The sequence below is a fragment of the Streptopelia decaocto genome, assembly GCF_964273445.1.
Source record: "Streptopelia decaocto genome assembly, chromosome: 15".
In the NCBI taxonomy this organism is placed as follows: Eukaryota; Metazoa; Chordata; class Aves; order Columbiformes; family Columbidae; genus Streptopelia; species Streptopelia decaocto.
The window spans coordinates 10,417,731-10,441,539 of NC_138670.1; the positions used below are offsets into that span (position 1 = coordinate 10,417,731).

The 23,809-nt window shown below is 41.6% G+C and overlaps 1 protein-coding gene across 8 annotated transcripts in view; it reads left to right on the forward strand.

The window, feature by feature from the left end:
* The first annotated feature begins 1,361 nt into the window (after nucleotides 1-1,361).
* CIT (citron rho-interacting serine/threonine kinase) overlaps nucleotides 1,362-23,809 on the forward strand; it is a 75,326-nt gene continuing 52,878 nt past the window's right edge. For 7 of the 8 annotated variants that reach the window (XM_082066634.1, XM_082066637.1, XM_082066638.1 and 4 more), the window contains exons 1-10: nucleotides 1,362-1,416; nucleotides 1,730-1,855; nucleotides 2,593-2,734; nucleotides 4,001-4,176; nucleotides 5,496-5,597; nucleotides 5,814-5,956; nucleotides 9,703-9,796; nucleotides 11,160-11,363; nucleotides 12,556-12,709; nucleotides 20,056-20,236. In XM_082066634.1, the coding sequence (XP_081922760.1) occupies nucleotides 1,760-1,855; nucleotides 2,593-2,734; nucleotides 4,001-4,176; nucleotides 5,496-5,597; nucleotides 5,814-5,956; nucleotides 9,703-9,796; nucleotides 11,160-11,363; nucleotides 12,556-12,709; nucleotides 20,056-20,236 (1,292 nt within the window). In that variant the 5' untranslated portion in view covers nucleotides 1,362-1,416; nucleotides 1,730-1,759. Of the gene's footprint in view, nucleotides 1,417-1,484; nucleotides 1,608-1,729; nucleotides 1,856-2,592; nucleotides 2,735-4,000; nucleotides 4,177-5,495; nucleotides 5,598-5,813; nucleotides 5,957-9,702; nucleotides 9,797-11,159; nucleotides 11,364-12,555; nucleotides 12,710-20,055; nucleotides 20,237-23,809 lie in introns of those variants that run through there. The other variant, XM_082066635.1, reaches the window with a different exon arrangement.

The window sequence follows — 23,809 nt, forward strand, 5'->3', positions numbered from 1 at the left end:
TTAGCATGAAAATAGACTGGTTTTTGAAACGGAAGCTGATCTGTCCTGTGCAAGACAGCTGTGGATGAAACACAGACGACGACAGTGTCCTGAACGGAATCCAAAAAGCAATTTAGCAGTGCAGGTGATAGACAATGAATTAGATTTTAAGAACTCTTTCAGGTTTAATAACTTGAAATGAACCCAGATATGTAAGTTAGAGACAAGAAATACACCAAAAATATGTGTTCTGGGGTGGACTGGAAGGAAGTAGAAGGAAGCACCAAATATGTAAAGTAATTCGTGTAAAGTCTTAAACTAATGCACTGACGGACTGACTAAATTATCAGCTAGATGCCAAGCTAGTATTAGCATAGTTAAAATTGCTGGAGAGCAAAACATGTTGTTTTATGTCACTACACAGCACCATGATTATTTTCAAGGAAACCCATTACCTACACTTTTGTTACCAGCTTAAAACCTGCTGAACCACTGTGTGACAAAGAACTGCACTTGAATTAGCGTCCTGTGTTTGCATGACTGTGATGTTTGCAGACGGCACCAGCGCTTCATGCTGCTGTTCTCTGCTGCCATCGGTGCGCGGATCCATTGTTGAACAAGGTCGCGCCGCGTTCCACCGAGCAGGGTGATGGATGGCGGGAGGCGCTTTGGCAGGGATGCCGAGCTGGAACGTTTCCACCAATGCTTCACTTGAAAACTAATTACCCTATATATGTATAAATGGCCATGCACATCACAAAAGAAATAAATAATTGGGACACAAAGGTCAAATAAGCATTTTACAGAAGAAAATTTAAAGCTTCTAAAAACATTCTCATTTCCCCTCTGGCTGTCCTACCTGGCAGTTAACTGCTGCCAACTATGACGTCTGGTCTACAGTTGAACCAGTTCCAGTCAGAACTATTAAGAATGAGTCATTTTTGCCTCTCACGATTTGGAAAAGGGTGGAAAAAAAAAAAAAAAAAAGGAAATACAGGCCAAGTGCTGTGTAGACCTTACAACAACAGAATCGTGAGAGCAGAGCAGCAGCTGAGCGACAGCCACGACCTGGCACAGCTCCTGCCCAGCCCTTCCCTTCACCGCCCCCGCTTTCTCCCGAGGGATGGAGCGGAGCGGGGGCGCCCTGCGGCACCGGCCCCTCAGCGGCGGGCGGGCCGGACAGGCCACCGACCTGACGGTTAGAACCGTTAACGGCCGCCGCGCCCGCCCCGCGCGGGCAGTGACGCGCAGTGACGTCCCCAGGGGCCTCAGCCACGCCCCCAGGGAGTCCGCGGCTCGTGCCGGCCGCGTTTCCAGCAGCCGGCCCCGCGATTGGCTGAGGCGGGGGCGCTCGGGTGCGCGTCATCGGAAGTGATGGCGCCCGGGACCCGCCCGTGGCTGCGTTCAAACCTGGATGGCGGCAAAGCGGGGCGGCAGGTGCGGAGCGCGGCGGAGCCGGGGCCAGGGGAGGCGGGCGGCCGGGGCTCCCTGCGCTGAGGAGAGGCCGGGGCCGCGGGCGGTGGCTCCGCCAACGCCGCCGTGTGCGGAGCCCCGCGCCCTCAGGGTTCGCTGTCCGCCTGCACCCAAAACACGTTAACTGCTGTGGCGTCCGGACGCGGTCAAACTTGGTAGTTTTAATAAATTTTGTCACCAAGGAAATACAAACGTTGCTCAAATTATAGCCCTCCCATACTTTTATTTAAAGTCACCCTGTACTTGAAAGTCCTGATGTCCCAATTCTGTTTTTCAGGTGATCTTTTATACCAAATAATCGGTAAAGATGTTGAAGTTTAAGTGTGGCTCCCGAAATGCAGTAGAGGCCGGACCAATGGAGCCCATCACCAGCCGCGTTTCTCGGCTAAACCAGCTCTTCCAGGTAAAGAGCATCTGGCCTGGAATTAGCTGTCTCTGTTCTATCTGTGTCCCTACCCAGCAGATCAAAATACACTTTTGCTTGTTTGTGTGAACGCTCAAAGTGTGCCTGTGGGGTTTATTGGAGGAAGGGGTAAAAGAAGGCAATAGCTTATTGGAGTTCAAAGCATGTGCCTGGTTTGCAGACAGTTCAGGGGATAGTGACTGTTCTTATGTGTTATTGTTTTAGTCAGAGCGGATTTTCCCACACAGAGGTTGAATATTGCATTCTGTGTCCTGCAATTTGCAGTTTTTTCATGGTGATGTAGCTGAGGATTTGTCATGAGGTGGGTTTACTTAAACAGCTGCTATTTGATCATCTGAGGTTCAGCAGCTTTTCTTTCTAGAGCTAATATTGGTACTGATTGTGCCATGAAAAAAGCCACATGGTACCATGTCAAGAAAAAAAGCAGTCAGATCAGAGTCATTGATAGGATCTAGATGGTTACAAGAAACCTGTGATCTGAATTTCAACAATCTTGAAAAGATTGCTTTTTCTAGAAGTAAAATACCTGTACCAGCTATTACAGATAGATGCAGTCAGCTGATATATTTACCTCTCACTTCTGTATTATTTGGCTAATTTCTGGAGTCATGATTTTTAAATGAATAATATATAATCCACTCTATACATATGTTATTGATTTGAGGCTTTTCATTGTTGTCTGAGACTCCATCTGCTGTTTCTTCTTTTTTTTCCAGGGGAAGCCGCTCTTTGTGACTCAACAGCAGATGTCTCCTCTCTCCCGGGAAGGCATCCTGGATTCTTTATTCGTTCTTTTTGAAGAATGCAGAAACCCTGCTTTAATGAAAATTAAACATGTTGGCAACTTTGTCAAGAAGTGTAAGTTTGTTTAAACTAATTTTCAGGTGTCATTTTAAAAGGCGGTGCTTAAGAATGTTGATATCTAAACAATGCTTTGATTCATTAATGATTGTAACCCAGGGGTCTGAGCACTTGACATTTTGTGGGCAGACTCAATTTTGCAAAGGAGATCTTGGCAATCTTAGTAAAGCTTTGTTCAGGTCCAGAAAGGTCAAATGCAAGTGGCTTATGAAGTGCTGTGATTCGAATGTGCATCCTTCTTAATCTGTACTGTATTTATAGTTGAGGAGGCACTTTCTTTAAAGTGGATGATTACTGCACACAGCAAAGCTCCAGGTATGTGCAATAGAAGGATATCTGAAGTTGAGAGCAGGATAGTGACTAGAAATGTGAGAAACAAAATTCTAGAAAGTAATTTGGTAATCCTTGGCTCTCTCAGCTTGAAATAATCTTTTGGATTCCGTGTGTTACCTGAATTTTGCGTACGTAACTTGTAAATAGTAATTCTGTGCTTCAGAAATGTATTTGATGATGGAGTAAATATTTTACTGATAACATGCTCAGATTCGTTTTAGGGAAAAGAAAAAAAAAGGTTCACCAGTTTTTCTAAGAAGATATGGTAGAAAGCCATTGGGTTAAACGTAACGTATCATGCTCTCTGTAATAGTTCTATCCAACAATTTCTAGGTATTATTAGTGGAGGGTGATTTTCTGCTAGTCTGAAGAATTTTTAGAACAATCTACAGAGAACAATTGCTTATCACAGTGCATTTGGGTTGAAACTAGTCAGTGGAAAACTTGAACTGAATATCTGTAATAAACGTCTACGGTTATTTGTTAGACAATAGACTAGTGCCTCCCACAGGCAGAGGAGCAAACCCTGCCACTTGACTCGGAGAACTCGGCTGGGTAAAGCCCTCACATTGAGAGAATACACTTCATAAAGGATGGTTGGAAAGAAATGAGAAACAAAAGAGATTATCAGCCTATGATGTTATGAATGGGGCAGAATTATGGTTGCTATGGGAACTGTCTTACCATTTCCTGATTCTTTTGTATGTACCATATTTCAGTCTAAACTATGCCTTAATACAACCTTTTTCTATTTTTTATGCCTTTTTTTTTTTTTTTTTTTTTTTTTTTTTTGTAAGAAGCATATTCTGGAACAATTTAACATTTCTTGAGAGTCTAGAACTGTGTGTTTCCCCCCCCTCCATTTTTGATGTTATGTTTGTTGCGAAATGCCAGTTGGCTCATGTAAAAATAAGTATTTTATTTTTATAGATGCAGAGATTATAGCTGAATTAAGGGAACTGCAGCCCAGTGTGAAGGATTTTGAAGTAAAGAGTGTGGTTGGCTGCGGTCACTTTGCAGATGTAAAGGTAGTCAGAGAGAAAGCGACTGGTGACGTGTACGCTATGAAGGTGATGAGCAAGGAATCCTTGTTGGCGCAGGAGCACGTATGTATAGTTTTCTGTTATGATAGTAGAACAATAAATTGCAATTTCTTGAACGTTTCATTTTTGTCGCTACTATTAGAAGCAAGTTTAAGGTGCATCTTGAAAAGAATCATCCTACATTTCAGTGGAGTAATATATTTTCTGCACATTTTAGTCTATGAATCTATTGGGTGAGGTGCCATCCAAAACAAAAAATGGCCCTTGTCTTGAAGACCTTACCATCTAATTGTAAGACAAGGAAAAGCAGATGAAGAAAATACTGGATCAGTATTGATCCGTTTGTTGATAGCTTGAAATTTCAATCAATCTATTCATAAAGGGTTTTTTTTTATTCTAAAGAGTGGCGTAGAACGTCAAGAGTGGGTGTGAAGGCAAACTGTGGTGACTGGATTTTATGGAGAGCCTCTCACTAGCTTTTGAGAAATGTGTTACTTGAAAACTTAAAAAAGAGATAATGGAGGTTGTTATCATAGTTTGGTGAGAAACAGAACTTAATCTTTCAGTGATGTGAGATGACAAGACAGAGAGACTCCATGGAAGACCTCGTAAATTTATACAGCAATATCTGCATCAGTTGTTCCCGATATATGGCACAGTTAAGTTGCTCCTGAGATCCCTTAGCGTGGTTTGTGGCTACCAGAAATGAAAATAAACTAAAATTACTCTTGCTATGGCAAGACAGGGTTGACAAGAAAGCAAATATGATACTACCCTCAATATGACACTTACTCAGCCTTGTTGAGTGTGGGCCAGTGAAAGCAGGGAATGGTGATCTAAATGAACTTGCAGTATCTTTGTAATAAAATTTATTTATTGTTGTCTGGCTGCACATCTGAATAATTAAATAGATGCTAGAGGATGATTTCAAGACAGCCTTGTATTTTAATACCTTACAATGAATTTATTACCAAATTAGCTGTAAGATGTTACCCCGTAATTGCTCTCGCTTCTTTTCTGCTCATCCGATTCTTTTGAGATGAGTTTTATTTTATTAGGGCCAGTCCCGATGAGGTGAACCAGGATTGCACTGCAGACTGGTAGGTGCTTCACCAGTTTGAAAGGGAAGCTGGCCTTTGCTGCAGGGACTGTTCAGTTGAAAGCAAGCTGGACAACAGAATATGGGAGGGGAAGGAAAAACACGAAGGAGTAAAATTATCTTTTTAAAGGTGCACATTATAAGGAAACAGTATTTAAGATTTTCTGTGTAATTTCTTTGTGGTGTGTGCCGCACAGACAGAAATCTTTGTAAAATTAGGGGATTCTAATGTATTCTGACTCATTTTCATCATGATATAATTGAACACTTCCTTTTTTTGTAGGTGTCATTTTTTGAGGAAGAACGCAGTATATTATCTCAGAGCACCAGTCCATGGATTCCACAGTTGCAATATGCATTTCAAGACAAGAAAAATCTCTACTTGGTAATGCCCCTTCTCTGTTTCTTTTCTCCTTTTTATTTTGAAGAACAATGTGATGGTTGAAATGTGCTCATCTTCTGTAAATGTTCCTGCGTTACATGCCACTGTTTGATATGTGTCCAGTGTGATATGGAGGAGTTGAATGGAATACCTTTTGTATAGAATGGAATGTCTTTTGTAATATATGAACTATATATGTTCCTTTAACATTTTATGTAGGTAATGGAGTATCAGCCTGGAGGGGACTTACTGTCACTCTTAAACCGATATGAGGACCAACTAGACGAGAGTATGGTGCGGTTTTATCTTGCAGAATTGGTTTTAGCCATTCACAGTGTCCATCAGATGGGTTACGTACACCGGTAGGTAAAGATTGCTTGCATTGCAGATAATATTTGATCAGTATTGCCCCAGAAAAAGTGTTCTGGAATGATGCGTTCTTGTTGTTTTATATTCTGTTCTCTTTCAGGACCATATTTCGTATGCTGTATCAAAAGAGAAAATTAGAATATTAATCAGACTCCAACTATAATTGTAGCTAAAGGCATTAGCTTTGATGTAAAGTTCAAACTAATATCAAGAAAGGATTGTTACATATACTTTATGGAGGCTTAGTAAAAATAAGCCTTAATATCGTGCTATACAAAATTAAAATATTTTTCAGAGATTGTTGCTTTTAGTGCCAAATAGTACAGGAAACTAGTGCTATTGTTAAAACTTCTTGTGTGCTGATTGGTGACCAGGGCAGTATAGGATAATAGAGTAGTTAAATATCACAGAGTTTTCTAAAGATCAGATCAAGGCTTTAAGGCTGTTACTGTGTGTATTTTAAAATAATTGGCGCTTAATAAATTTGTTCTATTCTGAGGCTTTGGAAATGTTATGAAGTATTTTATGTTCCAAGTAGCTGCAGTGGCTGCACTTAGAGCATAGGCTGTGGCTTTCTAATGCAGGGTAGCTGTCTGGATTTGAAAGATGAACAGATGTGAGGAAATTTGGGAAGAAAGCTACATAATACTTAGATGAAACTCGGTTACAATGTATTCAAGGTGCAAAACTACCTTCTCTTTCCATCTTCTCTTGATAATTATTAACTTTGCATGAAATAAGGAGAACTTTGCTACTTTTAAATTTGCTTGGAAACAGAACACCAGTTGGAGGAGTTAGAAACCTGTGTTAGGGCAGGAGATTATGACCTGGTGGCAATTACGGAGACATGGTGGGACAGCACACGTGACTGGAATGTGGTCATGGATGGCTATGCCCTTTTCAGGAAAGACAGGCCAGCCAAGCGTGGTGATGGAGTTGCTCTTTATGTGAGAGAGCAACTACAATGTCTTGAGTATTGTCCAGGCATGGATGAGGAGCAACTTGAGAGTCTATGGGTGAAAGTCAAGGGGCAGGCTGGCAAGGGTGGGCGTCCATTATAGGCCACCATACTATTGTGGGCGTCTATTATTGGCCACCAGATCAGGGTGAGGAAGTTGACGAGGCCTCTACAGGGAGCTGAGAGCAGCCTCACAATCACAGGCCCTGGTTGTGATGGGGGATTTTAACTTCCCTGATGTTTGTTGGAAGGACGACTCGGCCGGCAGCCACAGTCCAGGAGGTTCCTCCAGTGCCCTGACGATAACTTTCTGATGCAAAGGGTGGAGGAGCCGACTAGAAGAGATGCACTGCTGGACCTCATCCTCACTAACAAGGAGGGTCTGGTTGAAGCGGTAAAGGTTGAGGGCTGCCTTGGTTGCAGCAATCATGAGATGGTGGAGTTTGGGATCTCATGTGGCAGGAGCAGGGTAGCAAGCAGAATTGCAACCCTGGATTCAGCAAGGCAAACTTTGGCCTTTTCAGGCAATTGCTGGGGGAAACCCCACAGGCAAGGCTGCTTGAAGGTAAAGGGGCCCAAGATAGTTGGTTAGTGTTCAGGGACTGTTTCTACCGGGCTCAAGATCAGAGCATCCCGACATGCAGGAAATCAAGGAAGGGAGCCAGGAGACCTGCGTGGTTAAACAGGGAACTGCTGGGGATGCTCAAGTGGAAGAGGAGAGTTTATAGCTCATGGAAGGAGGGTCTGGCCACTTGGGGAGAATATAAGGCTGTTGTCAGAGGGTGTAGGGAGGCAACTAGGAAAGCTAAGGCCTCCTTAGAATTAAACCAGGCAAGAGGGGTCAAGGACAACAGAAAGAGCTTTTCCAGTATGTGGCAGATAAAACTAACACCAGAGGCAATGTAGGCCCTCTGATGAACGAGGTGGGTGCCCTGGTGACAGAAGATACAGAGAAGGCAGAGTTACTGAATGCCTTCTTTGTCTCTGTCTACTCTGCCGGAGGCTGTCCTGAGGAGCCCTGTACCTCTGAGGCCCCAGAGGAAGGCAGGACAATGGAGGAGTTTTCCTCGGTTGATGAGGACTGGGTTAGGGAGCAGTTAGGCACTCTGGACATCCATAAATCCATGGGTCTGGATGGGATGCACCTGCGGGTGCTGAGGGAGCTGGCTGAGGTCATTGCTGGACTGCTCTCCATCATCTTTACCAAGTCTTGGGAAACGGGAGAGGTGCCTGAGGACTGGAGGAAAGCAAATGTTACTCCAGTCTTCAAAAAGGGCAAGAAGGAGGACCCGGGTAATTATAAACCAGTCAGCCTCACCTCCATCCCTGGGAAATTGATGGAACAACAACTCCTTGGTGCCATCTCAAGGCATATCAGAGATAAGAGGGACATTAGGGGCAGTCAATATGGCTTCACCAAGGGAAAGTCGTGCTTGACCAACCTCATTGACTTTCATGAGGACATAACAAGATGGATGGATGATGGCCGAGCGGTGGACGTGATCTACCGTGACTTGAGTAAGGCATTTGACATAGTCTCCCACAGCATCCTCACAGCTAAACGGAGGGAGTGTGGTCTGGGTGACCGGGTAGTGAGGTGGATTGCAAACTGGCTGAAGGGAAGAAGCCAGAGAGTCGTGGTCAATGGGGTAGAGTCCAGTTGAAGGCCTGTATCTAGTACAGTGCCTCAGGGGTCAGTACTGGGGCCTATATTATTCAATATGTTCATCAATGATTTGGATGAGGGAATAGAGTGACTGTCAGCAAGTTTGCTGATGACACGAAGCTGGGAGGAGTGGCTGACACGCCAGAAGGTTGTGCTGCCATCCAGAGACCTGGACAGGCTGGAGAGTTGGGCAGGGAAAAATTTAATGCAATATAACAAGGGCAAGCGTAGAGTCTTGCATCTGGGTAGGAACAAGCCCAGGTTCCAGTATAAGTTGGGGAATGACCTATTAGAGAGCAGCGTAGGGGAAAGGTACCTGGGGGTCCTGGTGGACAGCAGGATGACCATGAGCCAGCACTGGGCCCTTGTGGCCAGGAAGGCCAATGGCTTCTGGGGTGGATTAGAACGGGGGTGGTTAGTAGGTCAGAGAGGTTCTCCTGACCCTCTACTCTGCCCTGGTGAGACCACATCTGGAATATTGTGTCCAGTTCTGAGCCACTCAGTTCCAGAAGTACAGAGAGCTGCTGGAGAGAGTCCAGCACAGGGCAACAAAGATGATGGAGTGGAGCATCTCCCGTGTGAGGAAAGGCTGAGGGAGCTGGGGCTCTGGAGCTTGGAGAAGAGGAGACTGAGGGGTGACCTCATTAGTGTTTACAGATGTATAAAGGGTGAGTGTCAGGAGGATGGAGCCAGGCTCTTCTGGGTGACAACCAATGACAGGACAAGGGGTAATGGGTTCAAACTGGAACACAAAAGGTTCCACTTAAATTTGAGAAGAAACTTCTTCTCAGTGAGGGTGACAGACACTGGATCAGGCTGCCCAGGGAGGTTGTGGAGTCTCCTACTCTGGAGACATTCAAAACCCGTCTGGACGCCTTCCTGTGTAACCTCATCTGGGTGTTCCTGCTCTGGCAGGGGGATGGGACTGGATGAGCTTTTCAGGTCCCTTCCAATCCCTGACCTTCTGTGATTCTGTGAAATAAGACTCTCCCTTGCTGAGGTTTTATGCAACTGAGCGCATGGTTGCGTGTAGCTGGAAAGGGTGTCCTGTTAGCTTGATGTGGCAGTGGGGAACGGTTTAGAAAGGTTATTGATTGCTCTCTTCTTGCTTACAGAGATATCAAACCAGAGAATGTTCTTATTGACCGGACAGGACACATTAAGCTCGTGGACTTTGGGTCAGCTGCCAAAATGACAGTAAACAGAATGGTAATAATGTGGATTTACACTTTGTCTATGGCTTGTTTGGATAGTCCAGTCAAAAAGGGAAATTAACCTGATATCTATTCCTTGATTACACCTTGTTTTTCTGCCTTTCTTGTCCAATATGGAATCTATTCACAATGATCTTTTTCCATTTATGAATGGCTTTTCAAACATAAGCTTGAGTATCTTTTGCAGCTCTCAGTAGATATATATTTGTTTATTAAATTTTTAAAACACAAGTAAGGTAAAGGCAAGTCTGCTTTTTCATGGTGCTGCACTGCAATACAAAATCATACTTCTAGAGGTTCTTACAACTGCTCAGTGATGTGCTTAAGGAAGGATATGGATTTATAATTGTTCATAATTGGACTGAAAATTGTGCTTGTTGTAACTCAGGTGGCAAAGCTTTGAAGACTGGGGAGTTCTTGACTGAAATGAGTCACATTCCAGCGTTCTGGGCTTTACTCAGCAGAAATCACTATATTCAAAGCTGTGAAGTGGTTGACTTTTTTAATAAATTGCTTGTAAATTTAGGTAGCTGCATACAATTTCAGTTGATAAGTTGAAATTAAAATGTATCTAAGTGAGAATATGAAATTCTACACCAGATTCCTGTCTTGTTTTATGATTTTTTGGTAGCATTTTCTTAGTATTGTGACTCTTAATTTTTTGTTTTCCCTATTCTTCCCTTTTCGGTCCTCCTCTGCATCGCCTTTTTCCTTTACATTTTTTTTCCACATTATCTTTTCAGTCATCTTCAGGTTTCTGTGTTAGTCTGCCTGCTGCTTTATTTTATTCTTTATACCACTTGGTGCAAAAATGATTGCAGTTTGGACTCCTGAATTACCTTTTTTAAGCACTCCAGAAATTGGAATACTAGTACTTCGCTGATCATGAATATAAGGTAGACAGGCAGGGGTGACACAGCGTGGAATGAGGGCAGGGAATATTTATGTCTGAATGGGACTGGTTTTGAAATTTCAGCGATGATGTCGCTGTTAATACGAGTTGAAACAGCAGTGCTAGAGTATGTGTACTGCTGAAAACACCCGTGTTTAGTAACCCTGTGCTTTTTAGGATGCTGCTTTTCTACGTCAGCTGTTTGTACTTCCTAGCAACTGTTCACTCTGATTATTTGACGCTTTCTATACCAAATAGCTTGCTTTCTGTTTGTTTATCAGCAGTTCCCTTAACCTTGTACTTTTTTTGGTTAACAGCCTTCTTAAAATTACTTAAAATTAGCTTGGAGGGCTAAAAGTTGTGTCTCATTTAAAAAAAGAAAAAGAAGAAAAAAGATTTGTTGTTGTACCAAGACCACAATGAGCAGAAAGTGCTGTCACATCACTTGGTGTATCTTTGCTTGTAGGTGAACGCCAAGCTACCTGTTGGCACACCTGACTACATGGCACCAGAAATGCTAACGGGCTTGAATGGGGATGGCAAAGCTTCATATGGTCCAGAATGCGACTGGTGGTCCCTAGGAGTCATTGCGTATGAAATGATTTACGGAAGATCTCCGTTCACTGAAGGAACTTCAGTTAAAACTTTCAATAACATCATGAACTTTCAGGTAGAGAGAACTCCTTCCATGGCCTTGAGTGAAACGGCTCTAACTAAAGACTATGTTTTTACAGTTGAGAAAACAAGCTTAGGGATGTTTCTTCATTTGTCATGTTCATAAAATAGTAAGCATATATGCTTACATTTTTTATATATGTCTCTGTATTGTAGATCTTATTTTTTGTAACAGGTGTCTAAAAATAACTATTTGCAGTGCATGAATTAAAAAAGATGTAGCTGTCCATCTTAGGCAACTGTAATTGCAGCATTTTTAAAATAATCCAGAAAAAGGATTGAAAGGATGAATTGTGGATTGATAAAGCTTCTGAATCTAACTGTTTCTGGATAGTAAAGGCAAGGGCTAGCAATGAAGATCTGTAGAAAGACTTCGGGATGTCGTGTGTCTGCATGATTAACACATCATCTGAAATTTAGTGTCAATAAATTTAAACTAATGCATCTGAAGGGAAAAGTATCTCAACTTTACCCAGCGATGGGCTCAAGAACAGTATCTTGATACTATATTCCATGCAAATCTTAGTTTAATTCATAGTAACAGTCCAAAAAGTAGCATGTAGGACGGTAGGATTTAGTAGGAAAGAGAAAAAATTGTGTAGCTGGGAGGAAGTGAAAAAATAATGGTTGCCTATTATCTCTTCTAATACGGGAATTAGGTGCATTAGATGAAAGTAGCCAGCAGTAACTGCCTTACAAACAAAAAAGAATACTTGATATAGCACATTCTGAGCATATGCTGGGAAGCTCTTTGCCGCAAGCTTGCAGCTACTGAATGTTTATATGTGTTCAAGGAGTGACTAGAAAAATTGATAGAAGAAGAATCCATTGATACCTGTCAAATATGAAGACATCATCCCTGGTTCAGAAAATCCCAAACCACGAATCTTTGGAAGTTTGGGAGAATGTCTTGTTTTACTCTTCTATTTGTTTGTGCCATTTGCCGTGGTTCAGCAGAAGATGGTGATCTGGGACTGCCATTTGTCTGGTCGGGAGCGGTTGTTCCTGTGTTATCTTTACTGCAGTAAATACCCATAAATCCTACTTGGGAAAAACGCACAATACTTTTATTTGTATGCTGTAAATATTTAGCCTTTGTGCCTGACATATTGCAGAATAATGGAACTTAATCTTACTGTTCTGGGACTGTTTTCCTACTAACTGAAACCCTTTTCTTTCTAATGCAGAGATTTCTGAAGTTCCCAGAGGATGTGAAGGTTAGTGGTGAATTTCTTGATCTGATCCAGAGCCTGCTGTGTGGGCAGAAGGAAAGGCTGGGTTATGAGGGACTCTGCTGCCATCCTTTCTTTTCTAACATTGACTGGAATAATATCCGTAACTGTAAGTAGATTTAATACTGTATTTATAAGCAATTCCTCTTTCATTGAGTAACATGAAAATTTGTGCAATGTGAGTATTTAAGTGTGTTTGACCTGAATAATTATTCATAATGAAGCAGGACTGTGTCCTGCAGCAGGTGTTTTTAACAAAACAATTCATTTTGGTTTTTGAATAGGATATGCTAACATCTCACAGGTGAAAATTGTAAGGGAAGATGAAGTTTAATATGCTTCTATATGAATTTCTGATGCAATTGGTCTATTATTGCAGGCACTAGAGTGAAAAACCAAAATGGTCCTTTTCATTTCCTTCCTTAGATTAAAACGCATCAGGATGTTCTTTCAGGCCTTTTCTACCTCGATTTGCTTAAGTTTGACTTCATCTCAATATTTTTGATTCGATCTTCAGCTCTCTCTCTTTCATTGCTTGTGATCCAACCTCATTTTAAGGTTTCAACATGTTTTTTTTAGTTCCCGTAGGTGATAAAATGTCAGCGGTCGTAGGGGCATTGGAGTTTTTCCTCAAAGTTTATGTGGCTAATATATGACTAATTTTTCTGTCAAAAATCTGTTCATTCCACTAGGAATAGAATAAAATCAGTGAAGCAGATACTTTTCTATGCAGAAAATTGTTTATAGTACCATGGAAGCAATGAAATTTAGAATTTGGAAGTACTGAGGCACCAGCTCCATGGCAAAAGCAAATATTTCCTTGATCATCAGCGATCTGTGTATGAGTGCCTGACTTGTGTTGGATAGTATTTTGAATTATTTGGACTGTAAGATTATCTGGGCAAGGAACATGTCTGCCTTCTATTCTTTATCAAATCTGCTGTAAGAGCAATGATTGTGCTCCATTTTCCATGATAAATTGCCAAGCCAGTGCTTCTACTTTTGATGACTATCGCAGCACTTCAGCTGTCAGCTCCACAGAATGTTTACTCGCTTTTCCGTTGATTCATTAATTTCAAACTTGTGGAGCTGCTGTTCTGCAAAATTCCCTTGTTTCTGCCCTTTGAGAGCCATTGGGCATTGAGTCTGCTTTATCATTTCAGCATACATTTCCCAGACTTCAGCTCACTCTGCCTTCCTTCCCCAGAGCCCGACCTAAGCCACCAGTTTCCATTTCTGAATTGTTTGCGTTGCATTTGCCTCGTGTTATCTCAGATCTGGGAAAAAATGACATGTGAGCATATGCTCTGGTGTTTCCTTGGCAATTGTCTATCCAGTATTCATACAACTGCACAACTTGAGTGTTTTGGCATTTCACGTGCCAGTGGTGACGCTGATGGGCAAGCTGGTGGGCGGCCCTGATGTCGTTAGAATGTTGAAATAATCATTTGGGATTTTAAAACTCCCGTTTCTGCCTGCAGCTGGCCAGTGGATTGCATCATTCCCTGTAATATCCGGACCCGCCTACTGTGAAAATTCATGCAGTTTTGACCCCTGACTTCATTGTTATGTCTCATACATCATAAACCTCCCCTGTAACTAGCACAAAACACAGCAGTCTTCCTGCTTTTAGAAGCAGATTCAATGTATCACCTATTGCTTTGCTCTCTGCAGTGGTTCTCCATTTGCTGCTTTATTCAGGACAGCATTGCTGTCATTCGATTCAAAACCCTTGTTGGGTTTGGCCTGGGCTATCTAAACGCTAAAGGTTTCTTTCTCATCTTGACCTCTGCTGATAGTGATGTTTAACTGGAGCAATGGCAGCCTGAGAAAATTAGGAAACCAGTGAGTGCTGGAATAAGTCACAGGATTTAGATTTAGATTAAAGAATCTCACTCCCTCAAGTTAACCTGGTCAAAAATTTTGGGGGTTTGGAATGTTGGACTCGATCTTAAAGGTCTTTTTCAACCTAAATGATTCTATGATTGTTAAATAAATTCTGTGTCGGCACAGTCAGACTTTCCTCTAGTCTATAAAAGCAATGATGTTTCTGTTTCAGACTGAGAAAGGTAGGGAAAAAATTGGTACCCTTGCCTTGCAGGTAGCTAAGTTACCATGCTGGGAGCTCCAGGATAACTATTCTTAATTTGCCAGTTTTGGTTAAGAATGTGTCATTAAGGGTTTCTTCAGTGTTAACGTTTTGTTGTTGTGGTAACCTATGAAACACTTGACTTTTCAGTAAACCCCTTCCCAAAAGATAGTTGCCTCTCCAAAAGCTCCCGACTTCCTTGGGTTCAAGTAGCATCTGAATCAGCTCTTGAGTTACAGGAACAGAATCCAACCATTAAACCTAGGGTCAGGTTTAACTGAATCTGTCTCCACAGGTAATTTTCCCCTTCCTTGGAGTATTGTGCTGAAACATATTTTTATATATATATATAAGAGCATATATTTATATATATGCTCTCTGTATTTGTTGTTTTCTGCTATTTAATGAATCACAGAATCCCAGAAGGTCAGGGATTGGAAGGGACCTGAAAAGCTCATCCAGTCCAATCCCCTCACCGGAGCAGGAACACCCAGATGAGGTTACACAGGAAGGTGTCCAGGCGGGTTGGAATGTCTGCAGAGAAGGAGACTCCACAACCTCCCGGGGCAGCCTGGTCCAGTGTTCTGTCACCCTCAGTGAGAAGAAGTTTCTTCTCAAATTTAAGTGGAACCTTTTGTGTTCCAGTTTGAACCCATTACCCCTTGTCCTGTCATTGGTTGTCACCCAGAAGAGCCTGGCTCCATCCTCCTGACACTCACCCTTTATATATCTGTAAACACTAATGAGGTCACCCCTCAGTCTCCTCTTCTCCAAGCTCAAGAGACCCAGCTCCCTCAGCCTTCCTTCATATGGGAGATGCTCCACTCCCTTCATCATCTTTGTTGCCCTGCGCTGGACTCTCTCCAGCAGTTCCCTGTCCTTCTGCAGCTGAGGGGCCCAGAACTGGACACGATATTCCAGATGTGGTCTCACCAGGGCAGAGTAGAGGGCCAGGAGAACCTCTCTCGACCTACTGACCACCCCGCTTCTAATCCACCCCAGGTACCATTGGCCTTCTTGGCAACAAGGGCCCAGTGCTGGCTCACGGTCATCCTGCTGTCCACCAGGACCCCCAGGTCCCTTTCCGCTACGCTGCTCTCTAATAGGTCATTCCCCAACTTCTACTGGAACCTGGGGTTGTTCCTGCCCAGATTCAAAACTCTACACTTGCCCTTGTTATATTGCGTTACATTTTCCCCACCCAACTCTCCAGCTTGTCCAGGTATGTGTTGGATTGTTGTCTTGACAGAACAGAAAAGATAATATTGTAGAGATTGGTTAGAACTAGTATAATGCCTTTTTTTTAAGCAGTCCTAGAGAAAACACCCTTAAATTACATCCCTTGGAGTTTCTATTTTCTGCTTTTCTTCCATAACACTTTACTTTAGGCCTGTTAAAGCCTGAAGAAGAGTAATGCCCAACCTGCTTTAAAAGGCTGGGTGGGTACTTTTCCTCAGCAAGCACCTTGGAGATCAAGAAAAAACACATTTTTATTCTTAAGAAACATTCTGTATTTCCTTTAAATTTCCTATTTCCGTTGTGTCTTTCACTGCCCCAGGGGAAATGAAGTCTCTCTCTTCTGAATTTGTATGAAAATATTTTGAAAGGCTTGAAAGACCCGATCAAGGCAACGTTCCTTGAACTCATCAGAAATACACACACTAGTGCACAGTTGGTTTGTCTGTTTTTGGTGTTGTGTTTTGTTTTGTTTTAAAGCTTTCCATAAAAGACATTTTATCTAATCTGAATGATAAACTGATTAAAGTGCTGCAGTAGATGTGCGGTGGTTTTGGTTTTTTCTTCTTTTTTATTTTTTTAAACTTAGCAACCTACAACACCCCCTTTTCCTCTGAAAGCCATCCTTTGGAACAGATGGAAGAGGGTTACATCCTTCCACAAGTGGGGAGGTATCTAGGCAAGCAACTGGCTTTTTTAAAACATACAGCTCTCTACAAGATAGAATACTTTAAATGGTAACCAGAACACATACGTTCACTTGTAACGTATCAGAGACAAAAAGAGGACTTTATAGCCAACCAGTTTGTATGAGTCGAAGCAATGAATTTAATGTCTTTTTGAATAATAGTTTTGCCTCCCTTTTGGGTGAGCCTGAAAAAGTGTGAATTTTTCACCTTGTCACAGGCTGGTTTTAACATTTAGTTCTCAGAGGCTTATCTTGACCTCTGCTAAAGGATTCTTCCCTTTAAAGAAGCAACTGATAAGCACATCAATGTATGTACATTCACTGATCTTCATCTTGTTCTGAAAAGACTATAGTTGTGTGACAGCCCTTTGATTTTAAGCAAGAAATAATTAAGCAGAGATTATGTCACTATGTGACCCACATATTGCTTGTCTATCTTAGCTCGTTTTTACAAGACTGCTGTTTATTCTGTAGATATGTTGGGCATCAGACAAAGGAATCTTTAGTCTTAGGAATTAAGGACTGTGAAGAAGCTACCAAATAGTTTACAGAATCAGATCGGATCTAACTATTTTTTTTGTTTTCCATAAAGATAGTCCCTCTTACCTCTGAGTCTTTTCCAGTGTCGTGAAACTTCTGAAGAAGTTCTGCTTCTCACTTCCAGTCACTGTGGACAGTTCAGAATTCCTTAACGTTGAGAGGTGGTTTTGTTGCATGACTTTTTAAAAATTGTCTTTTTAGTTGCTACTTTTTCTTGGTACAAATACCGTAGCAAGGTTGTACTGCAAAGTTGCGGAGTTTTTGGACTGTTAGTCATGGATTTTTACTGAATGCAAAATAGAGGGCAAAAGATGTTTTCATTATTCTTTTAATCTAGTGTTGACAATTTCTCTTTGTTCATCTATTTTATTAAACATCAGAGGAAATCGTAGTGTAGAACATGGTGCTCTTTAAACTAGTCTCCCACCAGCCCCAGAGCTTTGCTCCGTCTCAAATTCAGTTTTATCATTTTCCATCCATTGTTCCCCTATTGAGTGCTTTTCATCTTTTTATGTGCATGCTGATCTTGGGCATATTTCAATTATATTTTGTCTTCTGTGTGCGATTTGACTAGCAATTCTTATTGTTGGTAAGAGAAAAGGCTTTCTTTCTAATTGCAAGGGCTTGACGATGACTCTGAAGATCTTCTGGGCTGATTTCTGGTGAGAAGGAAGGCACTAGACCTCTCTTTCAAAGATGAGGAGTATGTAACAGCATTGCTATACCATTATAAAAAGGAAGCTATGTTGTTTTTTGCTACCTCTTTAAGAAAGATTCTAGACTTCCCCAGATGAAGTGAATAGTTGGCTGTTTTCTCTATTACTTAACCTCATAGACAATATCTGTCTTCAAAGACAATGTTAAAAACCCCACAGCAACCCCTTCCTGTGAGAAGATGTGCAAGTTCTTTCAGCAGAGGTTCTAAATGAAAGAATGTTAATTTCTGAACTTATGCTACTCTGCTATGAATTAACTGTAACTTTGGGCTTGTTATTTGTCTTAAAGATGATATACTTACAAACTGTTTTCTGTTGCTTCTGTTTTTAGTCATGAAGAACATATGAAAGAGTAGCTACATGTTATCCTGACATTAAGTGAATTTTTTAAAAAATACAGATCTTTATTAACAATCTGTACTCCAAAATTATGGTTACAGTACATAAATGCCAGCATTATATCAGATCTAAACTGATATTATAGCCAATAAAATAGCAGAAATTAATAAATTCATGATATTGACAGAAAATTGAAATGTTCTGGAGCCAGTAACTAAAACTGCTTACTACAGAAACTGTTTAATTTGTGTATTTTCCTCATTCATCTCATTCTAATGTACTTGGAGCTACTGTACGTGAGCAGCATCCTATTTGCTTCATAAAATTTCTCCTCACTCCCTTGCTTGGGAGCAGCGTCAGAATGGCTCCTCGGGGAGCTGCTAACAAAGTCTGCGTGTCTTGTTGTGATTTGGCAGTTTATACAGACAATTTTTTCACTTTTTTTTTGCCTATTAATGCTGGTCTGGTGGGTAGTTGAAGCGTATGTTTGTCTAGAGAAGGAAGAGTTAAAACGCGGGCTGTGAAAGGCTCTGGCAACCTAGAGGGAGCCAACAAGCCCCAGCCCTGACTCATTCCACCCGTGTCGGTCAGAAAAGCATCAGCATCTGTCACGACTGCGGCCAGGTGGGGTTAAAGCGGAGCGTGCAGGGAGTGAGGAGCAGGGAGCCTGCACTGCAGGGGTTGCGATGCTGGTTCCCGGTTCTTCGGTTCTCATCAGCCCTCCAGCTCCAGGAGATCTCCGCTGGATCCATGGTAACGGTTTTAGCACACTGCCCTTCATCAGCTCGTCACAACGGGCTGGGATCGAGTTGATGACTGAAGAGCTGGCTCTGTTATAGAGCAAAAAAGAGATCAGTAGATTTGCAGTGAGTGAGGACCCAAGTGATGAAATAAATAAAAAAAAACCCTGTAGAAAGCGCGATTGAATGAGGCAGGAATTTCACAGCAGGTTTTTGCATTCATTTCTTTCACACACGTAGCCAAGCCAGCAGGTAGCTCGGGTGCTGCACATCATTGAGAAGAACTTGCTCTTTTGTTCTGTTGGTTAATTAAACTGAAGCAAACACGAGAAAATCAGCCGAAATTAAACAACTGCTTAACAAGTTAAGTGGTACCAACTTAGAAATTACAGTAAGAAATACACTGTAATTCCTGCTATTTATACCTCTCTTCAGAGCTAATTGTATCAGAGCCAGACTGCAGTGGTGTCCCAACAAGAGTTCCAGATCTTGAGCAAGCTCTTTTAGATAAATACAATCTTACTGGTCTTTCCTCCCTTCCTAAAGACCCGTTAGTGTCTAGTAGCTGTAGTTTATTAGAATCTTATAGGAGAAGTACCAGTTTGTTGTTGATTATAAGCCCATGCTGGCAAGATTCTTGATAGGATTAAAGGGCAGATATATCCCCTAGCAAGGGATCAGGCTACATTCCCATGTAGTGTCACTGACTGGATAGGTTGGAGACATTTTCTAGATGAATCGGAATTGAATTACTTTATATTACAGCAATGATTTTCTCAGCCTGATGCTTTGATTTGATTCAATGTATGTGTTATTAAAAAAACACCCTGAAAAAAGCCCCAAAAAACAACAATCCCAAATCCCCAACCCTAAAAGTCAGTTGAATCAGTGTGGGAGACGTTCTGCCCGCAGAGTGGTAGCCATGTTGGTAGCTTAAGGGTTAATCTCTTGTTGCTGTAATACGATTTGAGAGCAGCAGCTCAGTCTGCTTGTGTTAGCAAGATTAAAAGCAGGAGCTGCAGTGCCATTGCAAGCACTGAATGAGTGGGACTGTTGCAGAGTGAACTGTAGCTGAATTTTGTCTTTTCTTCTTGCTTTTATCACCAGCTCCTCCCCCCTTCGTTCCTACTCTCAAGTCTGATGATGACACCTCAAATTTTGATGAACCAGAGAAGAATTCGCGGGTTTTATCCTCTACGTGCCAGTTGAACCCAGCAGGCTTCTCGGGTGAAGATTTGCCGTTTGTGGGGTTTTCATTCATCAAGGCATTGGGGATCCTCAGATCAGAGTAAGTAGGAATTATTGCTTAGGTGGATAGGGCTATTGGAAAAATGCGAAGGTTTGTTACAGTGAGAATGGTGTGTGTGTGGGGAAAAGCTGTTTTAACTGGCCTCTGCTTTAGGGAAACTGCCAGATTCTGGCTTTATCTGTTGCTGCTGTAGCTTGTGCATGTCCTACCGTTCTGTGGTTATTTCTGGGATGAGGGGGAGGGAAGGGTATGGAAAGATTGATTCTAAACCAGTTATTTTAAAAATTGTTGTTCAAATACTTTGAATTAGTTGCTGCTGTTAACCAGGGAGCAGTAGGTGATTGCATTTCTGATATTGCAGATCCCTGAAAGGAGGAGAATACTGAGGAGTCCAGAGATGGAAAAGAGGGGTTGTTATTTTATGGGGTCAGAGAGTGGGCATCAAGTGCTGGAGATGTGTAGGGCTGAATCGGTGATCCACAGAAACAGAACTCCGCGAATCTGGGAATGTGCAGTGATGGGTCAGTGAACAAGAGAAGGAGCTTCACGGCAGCTGACTGTGGTGTTGGGTCAAGTTCAATATGAAGGCTGCTGTATTGTGTTAGGAGATTGGAGATTCGGATGAAGTATGCAGGGTATGTGCTCGTGGAGGGAGGTAAAGATCTAGAAAAAATGGTTTTCAGTTGAAATGAAATATGCTTTCCAAGAGAATGGAGTTAGAGAAAAAAGAGTATAAACAGTGTGGTATAAACCATTTGGTGTGGTGGATGGTTAGTTCCTGATGACAGAGCTATTGGAAAAGTCTCAGTGCAGTACGTTAAGTTGAGAAGTCCTTACCTCAGTATCGTGAGGCCTCCCCGGAATGCAATGGCTTTAGCTGCCTTAGTGACTCAATGCACTGAGACGCTGTGTTTTCGTGTCAACCATCGTTCATTGCTGCTCGTTAGTTCCCTTAGGGGACTTCGTTGTCAATCTGTCTTAATGAAGTTTTCATTTTCTTGTCATATTGGTTGTGATAGTTGCTCTGCGGTAAGTGTGTGACCAAATCTGGTAACACTGTTGACATCTTTGATCTTGCCCACACCGTGAATCAAGGTTATAGGATGCTTATGCCAGTGATAAAAAGGAATATTTGACTGTCCCTCCTCAGCAAAAAGAGGAAGGAAGAGAGACAACCAAAAAAGTATTCTTTTGGTGAAATGATCTTATATTGTCAGTAGAATTAGAAAAATGGAATGTAATATCTGTAGATACCTGTGGTTAAAATCTATCTTATTTTAGAAGTGAAATAAGTTAGGGTATTATCTCTTCTGACTGGGGAACTGCAAGCCGTCTATCAAGGCTACGTGACCATTCATGTAGCAATCAGAAAAGGCTCAACAGTGACCATATATGTGTGGTAAAAATGTATATGTAATCGGGGCCCAGGACTAGAACTGAAGAGGAGTGTGAGGTAAAGTCTCATGAACAGTGTTGTAACTGTGCTGGAGGCTGAAGGGTGAAAAGTAATATAGATATAGCAGATTGATTGATATGCTTGCTTCGTGGAACTACTACCAAAAATGCATATTGAGGTTATATTTGAATTTTGGTAGTAGATGAAAAGGGGTATAGCAAAAGAATATAGAGATTGATGTGCTCTGGAGAATTTTTGACTGAAGTAAAATATAAGCTTGGTATGGCCTGTTTTTTCCCGAGTTGGAACAAAAAGATATAATGTACTTAATTTTCCCCCACATAATTTTCATAGAACTTAGTGGTTTCTTTTTTTGAACGAGATATCGATAAATGCTCTTTGTTTTTAGCAGTAAATACTTGCATTTTGTTCTAAGAAGGTGATTTAAATATGGCAAAGAGTATAGGGAGACTTGAAAATATCTGTATTTAAATAATGCAGTGACTAGCTTATTCTCAATATCACTGCAACACTGAGTCATAAAGATAACTTATTACTTACAAAATATTGTGTGGTGTATGTTTTACCTGAGGAAATAAAGTACTGTTTCTGACCACATGAGCTTGAATATAAAATTCTAGATGGGGAAGAGAAGAGTAAATGGGGAGATCGGCTTATCTGTTGTGAATCTTGGGATGTCTTCTCTGGAAGGTCCTAAGTCATCAAGTTTATCAGTTCAGAATTTTTCTTCTTAAATCTTCCCCCTGCCAGTGTAACCCTTGCGGTTGCTAAGTGATGCAGAGCTGTTTGCCTGGGTCTGCAGCACGCAGCTCTAACGCCTCTAGTGCTGCTCCTAGTTAGGCCAGGCGACTGCAGAGTGCCATTAATAGGGCCCTGCAAACTTTAATTGCTTTTAATTTGAAGGCTGTCGAGCTATGAAGTTCAGGGTTACACTCTTGCCCTTATTCACTGGTCAGGAAGAAGCCATAGCTGAGCTAGGAATTTTAAATACTTCAGAGAAAAGGCAGTTCAAAAAATACTGGACAGAAGGAGGATAAAAGAAGTTCTGTTTTCCATTCTCCTCTTTCTCCCAACCACTTAGGGTTAGAAGGGTTCACCTACATCACTTAGACCTGTTGCCAGAAATTATATAGTCAGTGTGTAGCATAGAAGGGTCCATTGAAAAAATGTTCTGTACCTTTCCCCATACTATGAGTTTTGGGAAAAACTTGTGACTCTATGACAAATGTAAGATTTAATGAAAGAGTAGAAGGCATAGCAATGACAACATGGGAAGCAATCAGGAGAAATCAAGGGCATTGCTTATGTCATAGGTTCCTGTACTAGCAAAGTGTTTGTTAAATGAATCTCCTATGCAATTCCAAGAACTGGGATCAAGCTGCAGAGAAGGACCAGCTAACTCCTTCTCCCGTCATGGCCTCTGAATTCTCCATTTGGAGGAGAAATGCCTGTCTGGCTGCAAATCTGACTCCTTGTTTGGCTGTGAGCGTGCAGCTGTGACAAGATAACAGGCGAGTGAGGGTTTAATTCCATTAAAAGCCAGCCCCACCTTGCTTCCTGCCTATGGCTGATCTCCAGTGCCTAGAACAAGTGAGAAAAATCCTGAGATCCCAGAAATAAGCATCAAGTGGTGAGAGAAAATTGTTCTTGTCCTTTGCATATGACTAGCAGAAGGCCTAAGGCATAACATAAATACATTATAAATCCAGGGCTAACCACATATACCAAAATACATACTAAAAAAGTAAATACTTAATTAAAAAATAGTTTGTGATGTAAATGTTTGCCTGCCTCTGTCTTTTCTGAGACTGGAGTAAGGAGCTAAATGGGCTTGACTACTTATGATACAAAACTTAGGATAATACAAAATACTTGCTAAACCAGAACCTAGAGACATATTGACAGGTGAGGCTGACAGTGGGACTAGTACCTCATCTCAGTTGCTGATATAGGGCTTTATGTTTTTAATTATCTATCAGAATATGAGAAATGTAATCCTAGTAATTCTTGAACTGTGGTCTGTGAGGCTTTGGTAGATGGTCCAAATCTTTTCTGTAAGTTCCCAAGAAGTGGTATTTTTCAAGTCTTTTTTTTTTTTTTTTCCCTGGGTTTTAAAATTTGATATGGATTCACAATTGTCATTATAAAATACTGAGAGTTAAAATGGGCCATTCTTCCAAAAAGAAGGACTACTG